Below are 18,350 nucleotides of genomic sequence, written 5' to 3'. Positions count from 1 at the left end.
TCAGTGAGAGGACCCCCATCCTTTCCCCAGAGGAGGAGGGCCACGTGCTTCAGGCACGTTTTAAGCAGAGAAAACGCTGAGCCCGATAGGATTGCGCAGGTGCCCGCACGGGTCCTGTGGACGCCTCAGCCCTTGGCAGAGGTACCCCGCCACAGGCCCCGTCTCAGGCTGCTGACTGGCGGTGCCAGCCTGCCTTCCCAGCACCCGCCTCAGCTCCCATCAGTTTAAGGGAAGGGCCTACTGGCAGCCAACAAAAGCCACCCATCCTGAGGATTGAGGAAAAGCCGGCTTCATTTACTGCCACTTCTGAGAACACTGATCAACTCCTCCTTCCAACTATCATTTTCATTACCAGGGAGCTCATTTTACCTAAGTGACTTTTAAAATCTCAGGGGTGGAGACTGGCTTTATTTCCATCAGTATCTGATTCCTTTAGCTGCCTATTTCTATTTACTTTCAAAATTAGACTTAAAAAAGAGACGGCTTATCTGTCCACTGGGACCACAGCCCAAGATTAGGGGGGAAATAAGGCAGAAGCCAGGACCCTGCGCTATTCCCGCCAGAAGCCATCACCAAGTTAGCACCCACCCACCCCCGTTCTCAGAGACAAAGGCCATTTTGAGAATTTTAAAAATTTTAATACAGTTCAAAGCAGCGTGCGTGGTTCATTTCAGTTCCTTCACGGCCAAACCTAGAGGCAAAGACACACAAATGTGAGCCAATCAGAAGACTCGACTCATCTGGATTTGGCACTCAGGCTAAAGAGGGCTCACAAAGCTCAGAAATTAAGCCCACCAGGGAGGTCTGCTTCAAACGCTAAGTTAGTGCTTGATGATAAACACGCTCCCGCTGGCCCTTCTCAAGGTGGTCCAGTCAATGTTCACACAGGAAGCAGTGCTGGCTGACTTGTGCTGTGAAGACGTGGCCTGGGGAACCCTGGCTGGGCTCCGAGCTCCCAGCTGCTCTGCTGAGCCTTCCGCCACCAGGATGGCCCCTCTGCTTAATCCACCCGCATCGCCTGCTGTGTTCAGTAAGTTTCTCAACCAGTGAAAATGGGGGCCACCTATACCAGCACCTCCCCACCCTGCAGGGCCATGGTGAGGATGAAATGAGTGACCCAGGGAGTCAGCGCCAGCGGGTAAGATGCTGTATTAGAAAGGCATGGTTCCCTCTGGATCTAACCTCTGAGTACTGCCCACGTGACACCAACGGCAGGAGCAGACACTTAGACAAACCACAACGGGCTCTCCTAATTCTGGAGCCAAGTCGGAAACGAGCTGGTGACACAGGCCCCTCCCACGTCGCAGGCTGTCCGCACCCCCCACCACGGCCTCCGGCTACTCACCTGGGGGCAGGGACTGCTTCAGCTTCTCTGCCTTCTCTTTGTCTGTGATGACCAAGGTGTAGAGGTATCTGCTGCACCGAACTTTAAACTTCACATTATCCTTGTTTTTCTTGATCTTGACAGCTACCAGAGAGACCAGAGTTAGTAATAAGACTGTGTCACAGGACAGACGTCACACAGTCCACCTGCTGCTTGAGTCTTCTGCACAAGCACCCGGGACCGCTGTGCTCACCTCCCTCGCTGTCCCTCTGATGAAACAAAAAATAAGACCCACCCCCCATCCCCTTCTGACCTCAGTGTCAGAAATCTACATTTCCCTTGGATCAACACTCTAGAACCTGAGTTAAGCTCTGTATTTGTAACACAAGTGGGATCTGGTACAGTGAATACACTCCAAACCACCCAGTATCCATCTTATATGGCTTTAAAATTCTGTATCAGGACCACAGCTTGGACAATAAAGAGCCCCAAGTGTGCCCCAAACTCAACAGCGTGCGGTTTGAAATTTAGCGAACAATCTGATTATGTACAACCGTCAATGCATTTACTATGAGGCCAGCAGCTATTCTGGAAGCGGAAGACAGCCTCTTCCAGGTTACTCTTGTCTGGAACCCTTCAAATTGCTCGTTCTGACTCCCATAGCGCAGGCTGACCTGGCCACACGATACGCAACTCCATCTCTGCCAGTAACTGCTGAAGGGGCAGGGCATGTCACAGGAAGCAGAAACTGTGGCCGAACCTGCCCAAGACACCGGCTGCCTTGGCTCACTACATTCTAATACACCAGGACCGTGGATATTTACTCAAACCAATCTATTCTGCTATCTTAACATTCCTCTCAAAGCCAAATATACTGTGTTGCTCCTAGCAGCTGCCGTACACCTGTAAACGGAACTCTCACAAGGTCAGATGTGAGCATCTCTGAAAAAATGTTTACTCAACAACGTATGTGGAGAAGGCAATGGCAACCCACTCCAGTATTCTTGCCTGGAGAATCCCAGGGACAGAAGGAATATACTCAAGAGAACTGAAAGGAGGGACAAGAGATATTTTACATCAAAACTCACAGCAACATCACTCACAAGAGCCAAAGGCAGAAACCACCCAAATGTCCACGTTATGCTAAATGAACGAAGTTGGTCATGAAAGGACAGATACGGCATGATTCCACTTACATGAGGTCCTGACAGTGGTCAGGGTACCACAGACAGAAGAATGGTGGTCGCCAGGGGCTGGAGGGAGAGTCAGAGACCAGTACTGGCCCAAGACCCGTTAGGAACCAGGCTGCCCGGGAGGAGGTGGGCGATGCGTGAAACCCAAAGCCATCTCCCCAAGCCCGTGGAAGAACTGGTCCCTGGTGTAAAACGGCTGGGGACTCTTGGTTAATGGTTAGTTTTACAAGATGACAATTTCTCAGAAAGCATGTCTGCACCACAACGTGAACATATGCAAACACAGCACACACTGCACGCCTAAAAACGGTGAGTTTTATGTTATTTATTTTGCACTTACAACTATGAAGACAATTTTATCTAAAAAAGACTTCCTGGGCACCCTTATCATATCCAGGGGAACATGACCCCTGCTTTCACAGGTCACAGTTTAACATCAAGCTCCCAAACAGAACAGCAGTGCAAAGCAGTCTGATGGATCTGGTGTCATCTCTTCACCGTGCTAAAATTCTCTACTGGGTCATCTGGTCTGATCCTGGCACCAATCCGGAGAGGCAGGTATGATCACCACCCTTTTCTACAGAGGCAACGGTGGAGTCATGGACCCCATGGTCACCGACTGGTAGAGCTGGCCTTTGAGCCCAGGAAGTGACAGCAAATTCCCTGGTCTGGACTAAACCTGACTGATGAAGCTTCTTTTCGTGTGTAACTGTAAATAAAAAAATATGAGCACGTGGTCACCTGCGGTTCCCACAGTACCAGAGGCTCGAAGGCACCAGACTGTTTCAGGTAACAGGGATACAACTACGATTCTCCCCGCCCCCCAAAATCCCCAAAAGGCTCTCCCCCGAGCCACCGCTTCACCCCACCACTAAGACCGGACATCAGAGACCTCAGTACCTTAGCCCACCTTAACCCGTCTGGCCAAGAGTACCCTACTTTCACAAGTTACCCAACTTTCCCTTTAGGACGTTATCTGGGAGGGGAGGGAAACTGCAAGTAGCAGCCCAAAAAAGGTGTTAAAGCTACACAACGTCTGAGTCCAAACCCAGTGCTGACCACGAGCTCCCCAAACCTTCTTCAACAAAGAGACGAGAGGACTCCCTCTCACATTCAGGGAAAAGAGAGCGCGCGCACACAAAGGCAGCTGGGGCTGGCACATGTCCATCAAAGACTTGCTGCTCCTATCAGTGACCCTTCCGCTTCGTTTACAGCCCAGGACACCAATACACGGAGAAGAAAAATGACGCAGTTCGTTGTTAACAGAACCTGTCCTCTGTCTCCCGCCCAGAACCCAACACGCAGCACTGACTCCGAGTTTGTGAAACTTGCGTTTCCAGACGTTCCCCCAGCAGGAACCTCCACTATCTCCCGGAGTTTGCGGGAACTTGAGTTTCATGTTTATCGAGTCGGGGATGCTATCTAACCATCTCATCCTCTGCCACCTCCTTCGCCTTTTGCCTTCAGTCTTTCCCAGCATCGGGATCTTTTCCAACGAGTCAGCGCTTCACATCCGTTCACAGCACCCGCCACACACCAAACAAAAACACCCCTGGGGACCCTCCTTAAGGAAGAGAACACACCCCGGACCAAGCGTCTTGTCTTAGGGGAAACAGACTGAGACCCCCGAACCCCGACAGCAGACGAGGGCAGAAGTGGCCGCCCGGCGCCGGCCCGCCGTTCCGGGGGGCATCCCGGCGCCCGCGATCGCCGCCTCCCGTCTAGGGAACCCACTTACACTTGGCGTCCTTGCGCCGGGCCGTGAGCAAGAAGTCCTTGATTTCCTCAATTTTGCGAGGCTGCAACACAGAGCGAAGGCAATCAGCCGATGAGACGCATGTGCTGGGGATTCCAGCCCCGGCAGCCCCTTTCGGGCCCCCGAAGACCCTCGCAGAGGCCGCCCTGCCTTCGCCCCCCGTCCCGAGGGGAGTCCCAGGTAGGGGGTCGTACTCACCATAGCGACGAGGCGCGGGGCGCGCGGCCGGAACCTGCAGGGAAGAAAAGCGTTGGCGGCGTCAACGGGGGCGCGGGCTCTGGCGGCGGCCCTGCCTCCCCGCCCCGCGCCCCCGGAATGCGGGCCCCATCGCACCCCACCCTCCCCCCGCAACACCTTCAACCCAGGACTGGGGTCCTCAGATAGCACCCGGCGCGGATGACCACGGATTACTAGCCCATTCCCCACGTACGGCACCAGAGACTCACGTCAAGGGGCGAGAAGCGAAGAGAGCGGAAAAGGAAGAGACTTCCGCTTCCGGGCAATTAAACCAGGCCCCAGAGGAAGCTGGGTACGGTGTCTGCAGAGGGTCAAGCAACCACACAGGCGTTTGTCCTTCCCACGGCTGCCTCTCTGCCCTCTTCTGGCCTAGATTAACAGTGCAGCTCCCTGAACGCAGCGGACCGCCTCCCTGCCCTCACTCTTGACCGCCTCTATTCCTTCGCACAAATCCCACGTTACCTTTGCTAGGTTTTATTTCAGACCCAGTTTGAAGACCTGTGTTAGGACTTATTATCAACTACTTTCATTAGACCTCTGTGTTGGGCACCTAGGCAGAGATTTTTTTTCATTTAAATGAAGGGTTGTTGTTCTCCTAAATCATGTCCGACTCTTTGCAACTCCATGAACATGCACACCAGGCTCCTCTGTCCTCCACTATCTCCCAGCTGCTACTGCTGCTGCTAAGTCACTTCAGTCGTGTCTGACTCTGTGCGACCCCATAGATGGCAGCCCACTGGGCTGCCCCGTGCCTGGGATTCTCCAGGCAAGAACACTGGAGTGAGTTGCCATTTCCTTCTCCAATGCATGAAAGTGAAAAGTGAAAGTGAAATTGCTCAGTCGTGTCCCACTCTTAGCGACCCCATGGACTGCAGCTTACCAGGCTCCTCTGTCCATGGGATTTCCCAGGCAAGAATACTGGAGTGGATCCTTCTCCAGGGGATCTTCCCTGCCTAGGGATTAAACTTGCAGCTCCAGCTCCTGCATCGGCAGGCCGGTTCTTTACCACTGAGCCACCTGGGAAGTCTATTTAAGAACTGGTACCATTGGGAACTCCCTGGTGGTCTAGTGGTTAAGACTGCATTTCCACTGCAGGGGATGTGGGTGAGACCCCCTGGTCAAGGAACTCAGATTCCACTTGCTGGTAGTGCAGCAATAAATAAATAACTGGTGCCACAAAAGCAAGTTAAAGCCTGGAATAGCTGACCTCTGTGGAATACTCATCGGGCAGCCCCTACATTAAGCATGTCACCCACAGGGCCTCTGTGATCCTCAGGTGTGCTGGTGAGTGGTGGCCTGGTCATTTACCCCCGTCTCACCCAGGGGAGAATGAAGGCTTGTCAGTTGCTGGGAGAGGTGACATCAGGACTCGAACACACGCTCCCAGACTCCTGACCACTTCCTCCTGAGGCTGTGTGTGGACTTGCAACACGCTGGCAGCTCTGGGAAGGCAGCATTCTCTTTGCCCCTTTGCTCCCTCGAAGCCTCCATCCCATCCTTGGCATTTTATTTTCTCGGCACAAATTTACCCTCAGCTCTTAGAGAACTGGCAGGCTCCGGGAAGCCTGAGGTTATTGATTTTATTTTTATCCTCCACTTTCATTTTATTTTTAACCTCCTTACAAATGTCTACATTTTATTATATTTGTTTCTCCCCTCCCATTTAATAACCGCACATCAGAATGTAATTGCCCTGTGGGCCTTATTACAGAGCAGCCCACCTGAAAGAGAAGGAGTCCTTTACCATGAACCTCACTTTGAACTCACCTCCCTCCCTCCTCGCTTTCCTCCCATTAGACGAGCCCCAGGTTGAGCATCTTCCTAGAGATGCTGGAGATAGAGGGAAAGATAAACCTGCAGTCATTGCCCCTGGGAGATCGTGAGATCCTCTAATTGTGCTGGAGAGCCTTTTAAAAGAAGTCAGACTGTATTCCTGTGACTACAGATGCATCTGGGTGTTAACCATGAGAAAGGCTAATTGGTAGGGGCTTAATTTGAGATTATCTGAAGGTCAGGATGCCTCAGCTCTGCACTGAGAAGGTGAAACTGTTAGTTGCTCAGTGTCATGTCTGCCTCTTTTCAACCCCGTGAACTGTAGCCCGCCAGGCTCCTCCGTCCATGGGATTCTCCAGGCAAGAATACTGGAGTGGGTTGCCATTTCCTCCTCCAGGGGATCTTCCTGACCCAGGGATCAGGCAGATTCTTTACTGTCTGAGCCACCAGGGACCCGAGGAAGACACGGTCAGACCCACCAGGCTGACCTGACGGCCCCTCCGTCTCACACTGCTGCCCTTCTGGCCTTTTCTCTCCTACTGCTCGGGCAGAAGCACCGGCCTTTTCAGCCCAGCCAGCGGGTTTCCCACGCGCAATTCCCGAGTCCAGGCGTCTGCCTGCTCATCCTCAGTGCTCAGCTCTCCCCTCTCCTCCGGGGAGGACCCTGCATCTCTGCCTCCTGTCACTCATGCGGTAGTGACGCCCACGCGCCTCTCCATAGACTGTGCGGCAGCGCTAAACTTTTCATACATCTGCACCAATTTTCAAAAATTTTTAATAAAGGCAAGAATGAGGTTCTGCATTCTGCTGATAACTCTCCAAATGCAGTGCTCATAAAGCTACACAGTCTCTCAGAGCTGCCATGGAGGATCCTTCAGACGGATGCAGCATCCATCTAGATCACTCACTATATGAAGGGTGGATGGATTGATGGAGGGGTGGTTGGATGAATGAATGAAGGGATGGAGGGAGGGAGGGATGGAGGGAGGGAGAAAGGGATGGAGAGCAAGGGGAGGGGAAAAGGGAGGATGGAAGGGAGGATCAATGTGGACAAAGAAAAGCCCAGCACATAGTAGGTCCACAGAATATTTGTTGAGTGAATGCCTGGTGCTTCTCTCCTTCACAGGACCTGCAGGACAGGCATGGGGGCAGGGAGAGAAGCTGAACCCCCCACCCCACCCTCACACTTAAAAATATCCCAGTGAAACTGCAATTCAGATTGGGACTTGCACCCATGGTCTTTTTAAAGTTATATTTAATTAACTAATTAATTCTATTTTTGGCCGCGTTGGGTGTTCGTTGCTGCCAGGGCTTTTCTCTAGCTGCCATGCTCAGGCTTCTCACAGGGCGGCTTCTCTGCTGTGGAGCACAAGGTCTAGAGCGTGGGTGGGCTCAGTGGTCGAGGCCCTCGGACTGAGTTGCCCCGCGGCATGTGGGATCTGCCCGGACCGTGTCCCCTGCACTGGCAGGCGGGTTCTTAACCACTGGACCACCAGGGAAGTTCCTGGACCTTCCTGTTGGCAGCAACCCCAGAGACAGACGTTCACCCTCTTGAATTGCCTAAGAAGAGACCATTAACAGTCCAGTAACACAAAGATCTGTATTCAAGTACCGAAGGTGTTTCCCAGCTTCCCAAGGGGGACAAGTAGTAAAATCAGCTGCAGCCACTGAAAGGTGAAGCTAGGAGCCTGGAGGGAAGGCTTCCCTCCTTCATGGGAAGGTCAGCCCCACAGGAAACAGTGGAAACAGGAGCCAAAGCCCTGGTCCTGGGAGACCGCCTGCGGCTCTGGGTGGAGCCGGGATGCTGCATTCAACAGACACCTCCCTGGTGATGCCGATACTCTAAGAGGGGCCCAGGGAGGACCTCGGAGGAGATGAAGGCCCCTGGATTTTAGAGCCTGGCCCAGGTTGCCGTTACTGAGTCACTCTGGCTATGAAGCGTGGAGGATGGGTTGGAAGGTCCAAGACGGTGGCCGTGGCAATGAGGAGGGCTACTGTCAGTATCCGACGGCCAGGGAGGAGGGTCTCAGCGGAGGGGTGGGGGGCGGCTGTTTGGTCGGAAGGCTGAAGGTGGGCAGAGGGCGCGTCCAGAGCTGCAGGAAGCCTTCATCTTCTCTCCTTGCCCCCCTCCCCCCGGCATCCCCACGCCCTTCCCCCCTCTCCAGTCATCCTGCCGGCCCCAGCCACCCCTGAGGGCTGCCCAATTTAGATGCTTCCAGCCTCCAGCTTCCAGGGCACATCGGAAGGAGACCTGGACTGGCCAAGAAATCAGCAGAGACCTCACGGTTTGGCGGAGGGCGCTTATGACACAGGGCGTGGCCCGAGGGCCTGAAAGACCTTCCTAGGCCTCTATATTTTCTCTCCTCCAATTCACTCCATTCATTCAAACTATGTTTAATGGGTCTTCCCCGGTGGCTCAGTGATAAAGAATCTGCCTGTCAATGCAGGAGCCGCAGGAGGCATGGGTTCGATCCCTGGGTCGGGAAGATCCCTCGGACAAGGGAATGACAACCCACTCCAGTATTCTTGCCTGGGAAATCCCACGGACAGAGGAGCCTGCGGAGGACTACCGTCCGTGGGGTCTCAAAGAGTTGGACACGCCTGAGCAACTGAGCACGCATGCGCGAACTCTTTTTCTGTGCCAGGCCCTGGACTGGAATAACCAGGCTTGGTGGGATTTGGTGTTTCACCCAACCCGAGTCCCGAACAGCAAGGGCTGTGCCCGCAGGCACGACGGTCCTCCTGGGGGTGCCCGTGGGGGAGTTCATGGTTTCTGTTGGAGCCGGGAGGCAGGAGGAGCGGGGCGGGGAGGAGGGGGGCATCCCTCAATGGCCGTTCCAACTCGACGCTGCTCTGCAAGGCTGGGCTTGTCCACGGCGGACATCACTCTGCAAAAACCCGTGCCTACTTGCAGTCCCGTCTCCTTCGCTTGTTCTAAAGCAGGGAGTGTGTGTGTGTGTGGGATCACTACCTCCCTCTCCTCTCTCACGGGGCTGCTGTGACGCCCCAATGGGACAGTGAGAATCAGAACCATCTTGCCTGCCTCCCCCAGGGTCGGAAAATCGCCGCCCAGCCCTGGGTGTAGTTCCCACCAGTGGCCACACGAGGGTGCTGAGGCTGTGACTGGAAATAGAAAGGGACGGAACCGGCCGTTGTCTGCCTTGAATCCTAAAACCTCCGACTGAGAACACGTACATAAATTAGAGGTAATATTTGTATGGTATTTCATACCTGACGGGGTGCTCTCATATCTACCATCTCATATAATTTCTAAGAGGCCCCCAAGAGGCCCACGCCGTCAGCTGCCGGCAGGGCTGGCCTTTAAACCATCCTGGCTGGGGGTTGTTTATTAAACCTTAAAGGTTTTCAGCCCCGAGGGGAGAGGGTAGGGTGCCTCTGGCTGAATTTGGTTACTTGGGGAAAGGACGCGGAGGGAGGGAAAGAGGCAGGGTGTGGGCACGGGGCTGGTGCTTTTATGGGGGGTGGGGGGCGTGGACCAGAGGTGGCTAAAGGGATGCAGGGTTCTCCCCTCCTCCACCCTCAAAGAGTAACCTCAGGTCCTCCCGCCCCCAACCCCCCATCCCCGGCCCCGGAGATGGAGGTTTAATATTCTCCCAGCTGGTGTGCTAAAAGTCATAAGGCATGGCTGGTCAGACTGGAACAGGGTTTCTCAAACTCAGACTGCTGACTTTTGGACCAGGTCATTCTCCTTTCTTTGCGGGTGGGGTGCGGGTGGGGAGCAGTTCTGAACACGTAGCATGTTCGGTTCTCCCTGGCCTCTACCTGCCAGATGCCGGACCCTCACCCCTGTGACAGACAAGTGCATCTCCAGACATGGCCATGTGTCCCTGGGGAGCAAAAAAATCGCTCCACATTGAGAGCCACTGGACCAGAAACCAAGAGGACATTCTTTACTATAGTGATGCCTGTCCTGCACCTGTGGCCAGGTACCCCTGTGCTCAGGCCACTGTCTTTGCACCCAGTGGCCATTGCTCATTGGTACCTGGCCCTTGCCCTGGGATGTTCAAAGGCCCAGCATCTTCCTCTGCTGCTTCTGTGTGGGTCTCTGGCCGGCCGGCAAGGACGGGTGTGGGCAGGTAGTCAGTCACAGGAGCACGTGCAGGCCCATCGGCCAGGAGCCCTGGCCCTTAGGAATGGTGCTCTCTTCTTCAGCAGCGGGAGGACCATTTCCAGTGGGGGTCCTTGTCTGAGTATGGGGTCTGGTGAGGGAGGGGTGGAGGCAGGAGGCAGAAAAGGCTCCCGGGGAGCTTGTTGTTAAGGGGCCTTTAAGGGAGCAGACGCCCACCTGCCCAGACAGCTCATTGACTGATTAAATGGATTCAACCCATTTTTAGAGAGCTCCTTCTGTCAGCTCCTTCAGGCAGGTGGTGAAGACACAGAAATAAGATCCGGTCTGCGTCTCTGTCTCCATCTCCAGAAACTCACAGACTAGCAGGAGAGGCACAGATAAGGCAGTAAGTGCTTCTCGTTCACGGGGGGACCAGATGGGGACCGTGGGAGCCTAATCCAGGCTGGGGATGGGCTGGGCTCAGGGAAACCCTCCAGGAGGAAGTTACGATGATGCCCATTCACAGCTGAGAGAACCCACCCAACACGCTCAGCAGCCTGCCAGCAAGAGCAAACCTTCACCGCAAATATGTTCCAGGGGGGGACAAGAACAGCAATGAGCAGTAATAGCAAAAGAAGCAATGAGACTGGGTGGCCTCAATCCAGGAGGTCTTCCTGGAGGAAGTGCTGCGATAGTATTTGAGGAAAACTGTCCCTGGAGATGGAGAGTCTTGGATTGAAATCCTATGTCTGACTGAGAGACCTTGAACCAGTCTCCTGGCATCTCTGAGCCTCAGTCTCTGTTGAGGAGGGATGTGAATCCTTCTAAGACTTCCCAGTCCCTGTGCTGAGCGGGTGGAGTCCACACAACTGTCGGCAGCGGAGACCACAATAGCAAGTTCTTAGCCTAGCAGCTGGCTCTGGGGCTGTGAACTGAGTGTAAGCCAAGAGTTGCCAGTGGGGCCTCCTGGGTGGCTCAGTGGGAAAGAATCTGCCTGCCAAAGCAGAAGACATGGGTTCGATCCCTGGTCTGGGAAGATCCCACATGCCACGGAGCTACCAAGCCCGTGTGCCACAACTACTGAGCCTGTGTCCTGGAGCCCAGGAGCCACAACTACGGAGTCCACAAGCCACAGCTATTGACGCCCAAATGCCCTAGAGCCCGTGCTCTGAAACCAGAGAAGCCACCGCAATGAGAAGCCTGCGAGCCTCAACTCGAGGAAAGCCCCCACAGCAAGGAAGACCCAGCATAGCCAAGAAAGTAAGAGTTGCCAGTGGATCTGGAGCACTACAACCCGGAGAAGAGGGGGTGCGCTGGGGTGGCCCCGGACCTGGGTGAGGCAGGACCCCTGGGGAAACCCGCTTGGTGCCCAGAGGGGACCCAGCCAGTGTGACAGATGCCACTTCCTCAATTCCCCTGCCTCCACCCCCCGCTTTACACCGTGAACAGCTTCCATGGTGTCCAACCTGCTACCGTAAAAACGATGGATTAGACAGCATCCACCAGCAGCGAGGAAAATAATATCAGGGCAGAGGAGGATCCATCCTGAGCGTAAGGGATGCCAAGGATGAGGGGCGCATGAGAGAGAGGAAGAAAAAAGGGCACAGGCCCTTCAGAGTAAGGGACGGGGGCCCGGCCTATCGGCTTGTATATATCTTGCATTATGCAGCGGGAGAGAGAAAATCAATAGAGCTGTCAGCAATGTAATGCATTCAGTATTGCAGACAGCCCCATCTCAGGATGCTCCAGACAGATGCTTCAAATTAAAAGAAGGGGGGAGGGAGAGAAGGACTGCAGGGGTGGGAGACAAACGCCCTGACAAACCAGAGGGAAAGAGGGGGCATGACTGAGGTGCTGGGAAAATTAAAGTCCATTAATCACCAGACTGGGAGAGCATCCTGGGTGTGACTGACTGGAGACCCTTATCATCGGGGTGGCCGGGCCTTGGCCCCCTCTGCCAGGTGGGCTTCATGGTGGGGGAGAGGGGAGAGCGTGGGGGCCTCTAGTATGAGCGGGTGGTGGAGGCTGGGCTAGACTGGGGGGTGGGGGTGGGGGAAGCCAGATGCAGTGAATGATAACCTTTGAGCCTCGGGGGGTGTGGGGGTCTTTGGGTTGGTGGGGAGCTCCATGGACCTGCCCGCTGGGTGCCTGCTTTCCCCTCAACCTCAGAGTCTCTGGCCTCCTACCCCCTCCTTACAGGAGCCCCAAGGGCTGCCTGCATCACCCCCTCCTTGGAGGTGACCCCCGTCGGGGAGCCTGGGTGGTCTGTATGTCCTTCCCAGAACTAGCTGGCTCAGGACTTAGGAGCCCTGGGGAAGACGTGTGCATGGGGTGTGTGTGTGTGTGTGTGTGTGTGTGAAGGGCCCCCCCTCCCCTCCTGCAGGAAGCCCGGTGCACCCACCCTCCCCGAAGGGTTCACCTGCCCAGGGTGGGCCAGCTGAGAAGAAAACCAGAGCCGACCCCACATCGACGTGTGGGGAGGGGGCAGGATGGTGCTGCCTCCAGGACGGGGTCACTTCTCACCAACAGTTGGCCCCCACTGCCCTCTGGATGCTTCCAGACCCCGACTGGAAACAGCACAGCAATGACTGGAGGGTCGTTTTCACCTCGGGGCTGGTTTTAAGCAGGTGTGGGCAGCAGGCGCAGGGAACTGAGAGGGAGACCGGCCCCTGGCCCAGAGTGTGGCAGGGGCGCCCCAGCTGACCGCGGACAGTCTGTGGTCGGGGCGGGCGCCCCACTGACAGGGCGGCACCTCCCGCCGAAGGACGCGCTCAACCCTCTGCAGCCTCTCGGGGAGGCTCGCGGTCTCTCCCCCCCATCCTGCCTTCTCTCCACGTCTCCCTCTTCTCCTCCCTCCCATCTCCCCCCAGAGCACCCCACTGGCCGACCCCCACAGGGTCATGGTCTACGGGACCCGGAGCAGGGTGGAGTTCCGACCTGGAGGGGCCAGCCGGCCTGTCCTCACGGCGCCGGGAGCCCGTGGACGGCAGCCCTCCGGGGGCCCCGTGACCCGGTGTGATCGCCTCGCCGTCTGGCTCCTCCGTGGTTCCGAGGCAGAGGAGTCCCTGGGCTCAGCCTGCTCCCGTCTGTCCCGCCCCTCATCCCAGGGTCCTCCGCACTCCCTGGTCCCCGGAAGCCCCGCCACGTCTGCAGGTTCAGGCTGGCATCCACAGGCGCAGACGCGCCCTGGCCGGTGAGCCTCCCGCCCACCCGAAAAACAGGTAGGCCCGAGGCTGCTTCCCCGGGTAGCATCGCCCAGGACACGTTCTACCAATTAAACTGGTGACCGCGTTTCCAGAAGCAATTACGGAGAGCTGCACTGCCTCCCAAGGCGAGGCGATTAAGGAGGGTGCTCGAGGCCGCCGTGCGGCTGGAAGCAGGGCCCCGAGGGGTCAGGGGACCGCGAGGACGCGAGGCTGCGCGGCTCCCTGCCCCCGAGCGCGCGTGCGCCAGCGGAGAGGGTCCCGCGGAGGAAGCCGGAGTTGGGAGAAGAGGAAGCTGGACACGGCCGGGGAGGCCCTCAGCCCCAGACTTCAGAGCCACAGCTGGGTCTCTGAGTCCCTGTCCTTCCCGTCTCCTTCTCTGGTGTGTGCCAGTTTGGAAAAAAGATTTGTGCGAATCTCGGCTCCATCCCAGGGGTCAGGGAGGCGCGCTGCCTGCTTGGGAGCGAGAAGGAGCGAACTGTCCCGGGTCTCCCTGGTGAGAAACCTTTGCCACGGTCTCCTTGACTTCCTCACAAAGGCTGGTGAGCCGCTGGAGGCCTCCCACGTGGCGAAAGTCGCAGCACCTTTGGAGCCGGAAGGATGGAGTCAGAAGTGGCCCCGACCAGCCTCCTTCCTGGCTGAGGCTCGGGAAAGGGCGGCTCTGGCTGCTCCCCACGTTCTCCAACTCCAAGGAACAACCCTGCCCGCCCCGCCTTCCTTCCACCTGCTCTCTGGATCACCTGTAAGGTAACATGGGCTCTGCTCTCATCCTCCCCCTGGGCTTCCCAGGTGGTTCTACCTGGGTAAAGAATCCGCCCGCCAATGCAGGAGACTCAGGAGATGCAGGTTCGATCCCTGGGTGGGGAAGATCCCCTGGACAAGGCTACTCACTCCGGTAGTCTTGCCTGGAGAACTCCATGGAGAGAGGAGCCTGGTGGGCTGCAGTCCATGGGGTGGGGCTGCCATGAGTCAGACATGACTGAGCAGGACACATCCCTCCCCGAGAGGTAGCCTGTGGTCTCTGGAAAGTTCGCCTCCCAGACGGAGAGTGATAGAAAGCGGAGGGGGGGGGGGGAAGGCCGAAGGGCAGTTGGGTCTCCCCAATTCTGCTTCCTTCTTTCCTGTTCAGAATTCCCCCTCAGCCCTTGCGGGGCAGACTGCTGTCCTGTTGGTGGAGGAGGACAGCTGTAGCTGGCTTGTGAAGGACGGCAGGTGAGGTCTTGGGGGATACCTGGGGGCAGGGGCGGGAGTAGACAGGAGTGGCTGCGCTTGGGTGTCCACACGGACTTACCTCTCTGGGAGCAGGGCCCCAGTGGGGTTGGAAGAGGCGCTGTGTGCGGCTGGCTGGAGTCACATCAGACCTGGAGAGGAAGCCTAATGGGAGAGCGGTGGGGGACGCTGTTCTGTGGGTTCAGGGTAGATCAGGACAGAAGCTCCAGGGGCTTCCTGGTGGCTTGGTGGTAAAGACTCTGCCTTCGGTGCAGGAGACCGGGTTCTACCCCTGGGTAGGGAAGATCCCCTGGAGGAGGGCATGGCAGCCCCCTCCAGGATTCTTGCCTGGAGAATCCCATGGACAGAGGAGCCTGGCGGGCTACAGTCCAGGGGGCTACCAAGAGGCAGACACGACTGAGTGGCTAACACACACACTCACACAGACACACACAGACACATGCAGTTTCAGGTGCCACGCCAGCTGCTGTGGGACCTCCATGTCCCACCGTCCTCACCACAATCCTGCATTAGGCGGGATCACAGTCCTTGTGTTGTGAGTGAGGTCCTTGAAGCCCAGAAATGTTAAGCCACTTGCTCAAGGTCACGCAGCCAGAAACTGAAGGAAAAGGATGCCTCGTTACTTGAGCTTGGAGCATTTTCCCATTGAATTCCTCAAAGCCCTTCGCCTCCCTCTCCAGGGACCAAGTGGGTCACAGGTTGCTGAGAGAAGGATTCAGAATGAGGTGATTGCTTGAATTTACAAATATGTATTGGGCGCCTGCTCTGTGCTGGGACTGGGGGCGTCTCGAAATGAGTAAACACATTTTCTGTCCTCATGGGCTTGACCTCTAGTCTGTGAGGTGGGCCAGTTTCTTGGCTCTGAGTTGGCCCCACAGCTCCTGGCTAAAGAGACAGCAGCCACGTTGCTCCCCCTTCCCCATGGCAATGTGACCCTGCCCCATGGCCTTCGGAGGATCGGGCCAAGCTGGGACAATCCTGGGTTTGGAGCCAGAGCTTAGAGCCTCTGATTTGTTTTGTGGCTGATCATCTGGGGTTTCACGCAAACCAGGGGTCTGAGGAGCCTCGTCCGGAGAAGCCAAGATGGGTGCATGAACGCTGGAGTCAGGACTGGAGCTTTAGAGAAAGAGGAGCTGGTGGACACCTTCCTTGCGGCTGTGACAGCAGCTTAACTTTCTCCCCCAGGTCCTGTGACGTTCACCTCTCCCCACACACGTATTTCTACCTTTTCTTGAAGCTGCTTTGAATTGGTTTGCACTTTGGGACCCAAAGGACCCCTAGGATAGAAGACAAGGTGAGAAATCCAGGTTGGGCACAGGATCCCTGCACTGGAGAGGCACGGGGGAGGGGGTTGGGATCTTCCTGGGGTCTCACCAGGCAGAGAAGAGAGACAGAAGGGGCATCCCAGGGAGTGGGGGCAGCCTGGCAGAGGGAACAGCCCACGCAGAGATGGGCTGATGTGCAAGTGGCCGACACGCCCTGGGGCCTTCCTACAGGGGCGTGCTGGCAAGTGATTAAAGTCTGGCTTCCTGACCTAAATTAGAAGTCAGCCATTCATCTGTAGCATGTGCTCATTCCCACGGTGTTAGTCCTCCCACCATGGTCATTTCAGGCTGCTGACGTGATGTCAGCATTTGAATGTGGAGCGAACAGTTCCGGTTCCCGTGAACTGGTCGGAGCCAATTCGAGGAGACCACCCATGAGGTCAGCAGGTCATCACCTAAATGCAGGAGCCATGTGGAGAGGACAGGAGAAGAGGAGCAAGGTGGGGTTGGGAGGGTTTTTAAATGTTTTTCCTATTTTTATTTTTTGGCTGCGCTGGGTCTTCGTTGCTGTGCCTGGGCTTTCTCAGGCTTCCCACTGCGGTATGCGGGCTTCTCACTGCGGTGCCTTCTCTTTTTGCAGAGCAAGGACTCCAGGACCCACAGGCTTCAGTAGTTGTGGTACATGGACTTAGCTGCCCTGAAGCTTTTGGGATCTTCCCGGACCAGGTATAGAGCCTGTGTCCCCTGCATTGGCAGGCGGATTCTTAACCACCAGGGAAGTCCCTGGGAGGGGTTTTGAATGTCATGTTCGGGAGGTTGAGCTTCAGTCTGAACTGGCAGAAGCCCAGGCTTGATTGGGTGCTTTGGGCGGGCGGGTGAGTCAGCAGCTCTAGGCTCTTTGTGGTCTACTGCGGCCTGGCCTCCCCTTAGGCTGGTCCCCCAAACAACCCAAGGGGGGTCTGTTCGAGCCTGGTACTGGACCTGGGGAGGGGTGCATAGCATGCGAGGTGCACTTTCCCAACAGAGAGGGAGAAGGCGCGCTCTGGCTCCCCCAGCCAGCTGTGCCGCGGGCCCATCCCTCATCTTAATGAGTCCATCCAAATCTCGTTTGCTAATGAGGATTTTAATGGTCACAGGCTGACAAGCAAGACTGAGAGGGGAGACGGGAAGGTCGTTACGAAAATGAAGTGCGCAGCTAAGTGGCACGCCACTGCCACCCACCTGCCCGCCCAGAGTGACTGAGACGTGGGAAGCAGGCCCCGCTTGCCTCACTTCGGGGGCTCCTGGCTGGGCCGGGGGTCAGCACCACGGACAGGGCACAGCTTCGTTCTGCCTTCCCTTGGTCTGGCACGCCAGCTCCTTCTGCTCCCTGATAAAGTTTGTTTTTCCTAAGCCTCAGATGGGGTGTCATCCCCCTCTGGAAATCTTGAGTGCAGCCCCAGATGGTGTCTGCAGGGCAATCTTTGCACAATCTCATAGCACCTATGACAGGGTGTTAAAATGCTTCATTTCCTTGGCTGTTTTCCCTACTCATTTGTAAACCACCTTGAACGCAGGGTGTGTGTTACCCTCTCCATATTCCTGAGTCCTGACCACGCGCCCAGCACTCAGGGAGAGAATTTGTTGGGGAATGAATGAATGAACCGGTGAATAAATGCGTAGATGGACAATGTGTTCAATGAAAGAATCAATGGGTATAGAATCCCGGCTTGGCTATTGAAGGGGTGGGTAAAGATGCAGATACAAAAAGAAACATCCCATACTGTAGACTGCACAAGAGGGACAGGGACGTTAGAACAGAGATTTCCAGAAATCTTCTTATCCATCCCTTCACCATTCTTCCTTGATACAGAGCTATTCAGATAAAAACAACACATTTCAGCATTCCATACAGTTATCTGTGGCCATGTGACTAATTTATAGCCAACAGGGTGTAAGGAGAAATAGTGTAAGGGGAGGGGGCGTGCCCTTCTCCTCCCCTTCCTCTTTCCTATTGGCTGAACTGTGGGGCTGATGGCTGGAGCTGGAGAAGCCGTCTAAGACTTTGAAGCCAGCCAGTTTGGAGCAACAGGATAGACTGAGTCTTTTGAGGACTCTGTAGAACAGATCTTCTGGTCCAGTCCTGGGTTGCTAACATCTAGATTGCAGTGGGAGAGAGAAATGAATCTCTAACATTTGATCCTGTTATTTTAGGCTTCAGTGCTTAGCTGAAACTAACCCTAAGTAATATATGCACCACCATGAAAGAGAGACTCCAACATAAGAATCAAGGGCAGATCAGTACGATGCAAATTATGGAG

General features: G+C 55.7%; 2 protein-coding genes across 3 annotated transcripts; one reads left to right on the top strand and one right to left on the bottom strand.

The window, feature by feature from the left end:
* Positions 1-616: 616 nt before the first annotated feature.
* Positions 617-4,767, bottom strand: RPL38 (ribosomal protein L38). Of its 2 annotated transcripts, none has more exons than XM_043454717.1 (5): positions 4,720-4,767; positions 4,472-4,505; positions 4,256-4,316; positions 1,346-1,468; positions 617-691 (listed from the first exon to the last, which is right to left on the bottom strand). In XM_043454717.1, the coding sequence occupies exons 2-5, from the start codon at positions 4,472-4,474 to the stop codon at positions 666-668; spliced, it is 213 nt and encodes a 70-aa protein (XP_043310652.1). In that variant the 5' UTR covers positions 4,475-4,505; positions 4,720-4,767; the 3' UTR covers positions 617-665. The 2 variants fall into 2 exon arrangements, with proteins under 2 accessions (XP_043310652.1, XP_043310737.1); XM_043454802.1 differs by having other exon boundaries at positions 4,628-4,751.
* Positions 4,768-8,230: 3,463 nt separating this feature from the next.
* LOC122424666 lies at positions 8,231-15,510 on the top strand. Its single transcript, XM_043442732.1, has 7 exons — positions 8,231-8,353; positions 8,449-8,568; positions 13,223-13,367; positions 13,460-13,545; positions 13,602-14,302; positions 14,685-14,767; positions 15,466-15,510. Exons 1-6 carry the CDS (start codon positions 8,231-8,233, stop codon positions 14,755-14,757), a joined length of 1,248 nt encoding a protein of 415 aa, XP_043298667.1. The 3' UTR covers positions 14,758-14,767; positions 15,466-15,510.
* The last annotated feature ends 2,840 nt before the right edge of the window (positions 15,511-18,350 follow it).

Source organism: Cervus canadensis, chromosome 1, assembly GCF_019320065.1.
Source record: "Cervus canadensis isolate Bull #8, Minnesota chromosome 1, ASM1932006v1, whole genome shotgun sequence".
NCBI lineage: Eukaryota > Metazoa > Chordata > Mammalia > Artiodactyla > Cervidae > Cervus > Cervus canadensis.
Note: the sequence above shows the minus strand (reverse complement) of the source record. Positions and strands in the feature narration are given on the sequence as shown.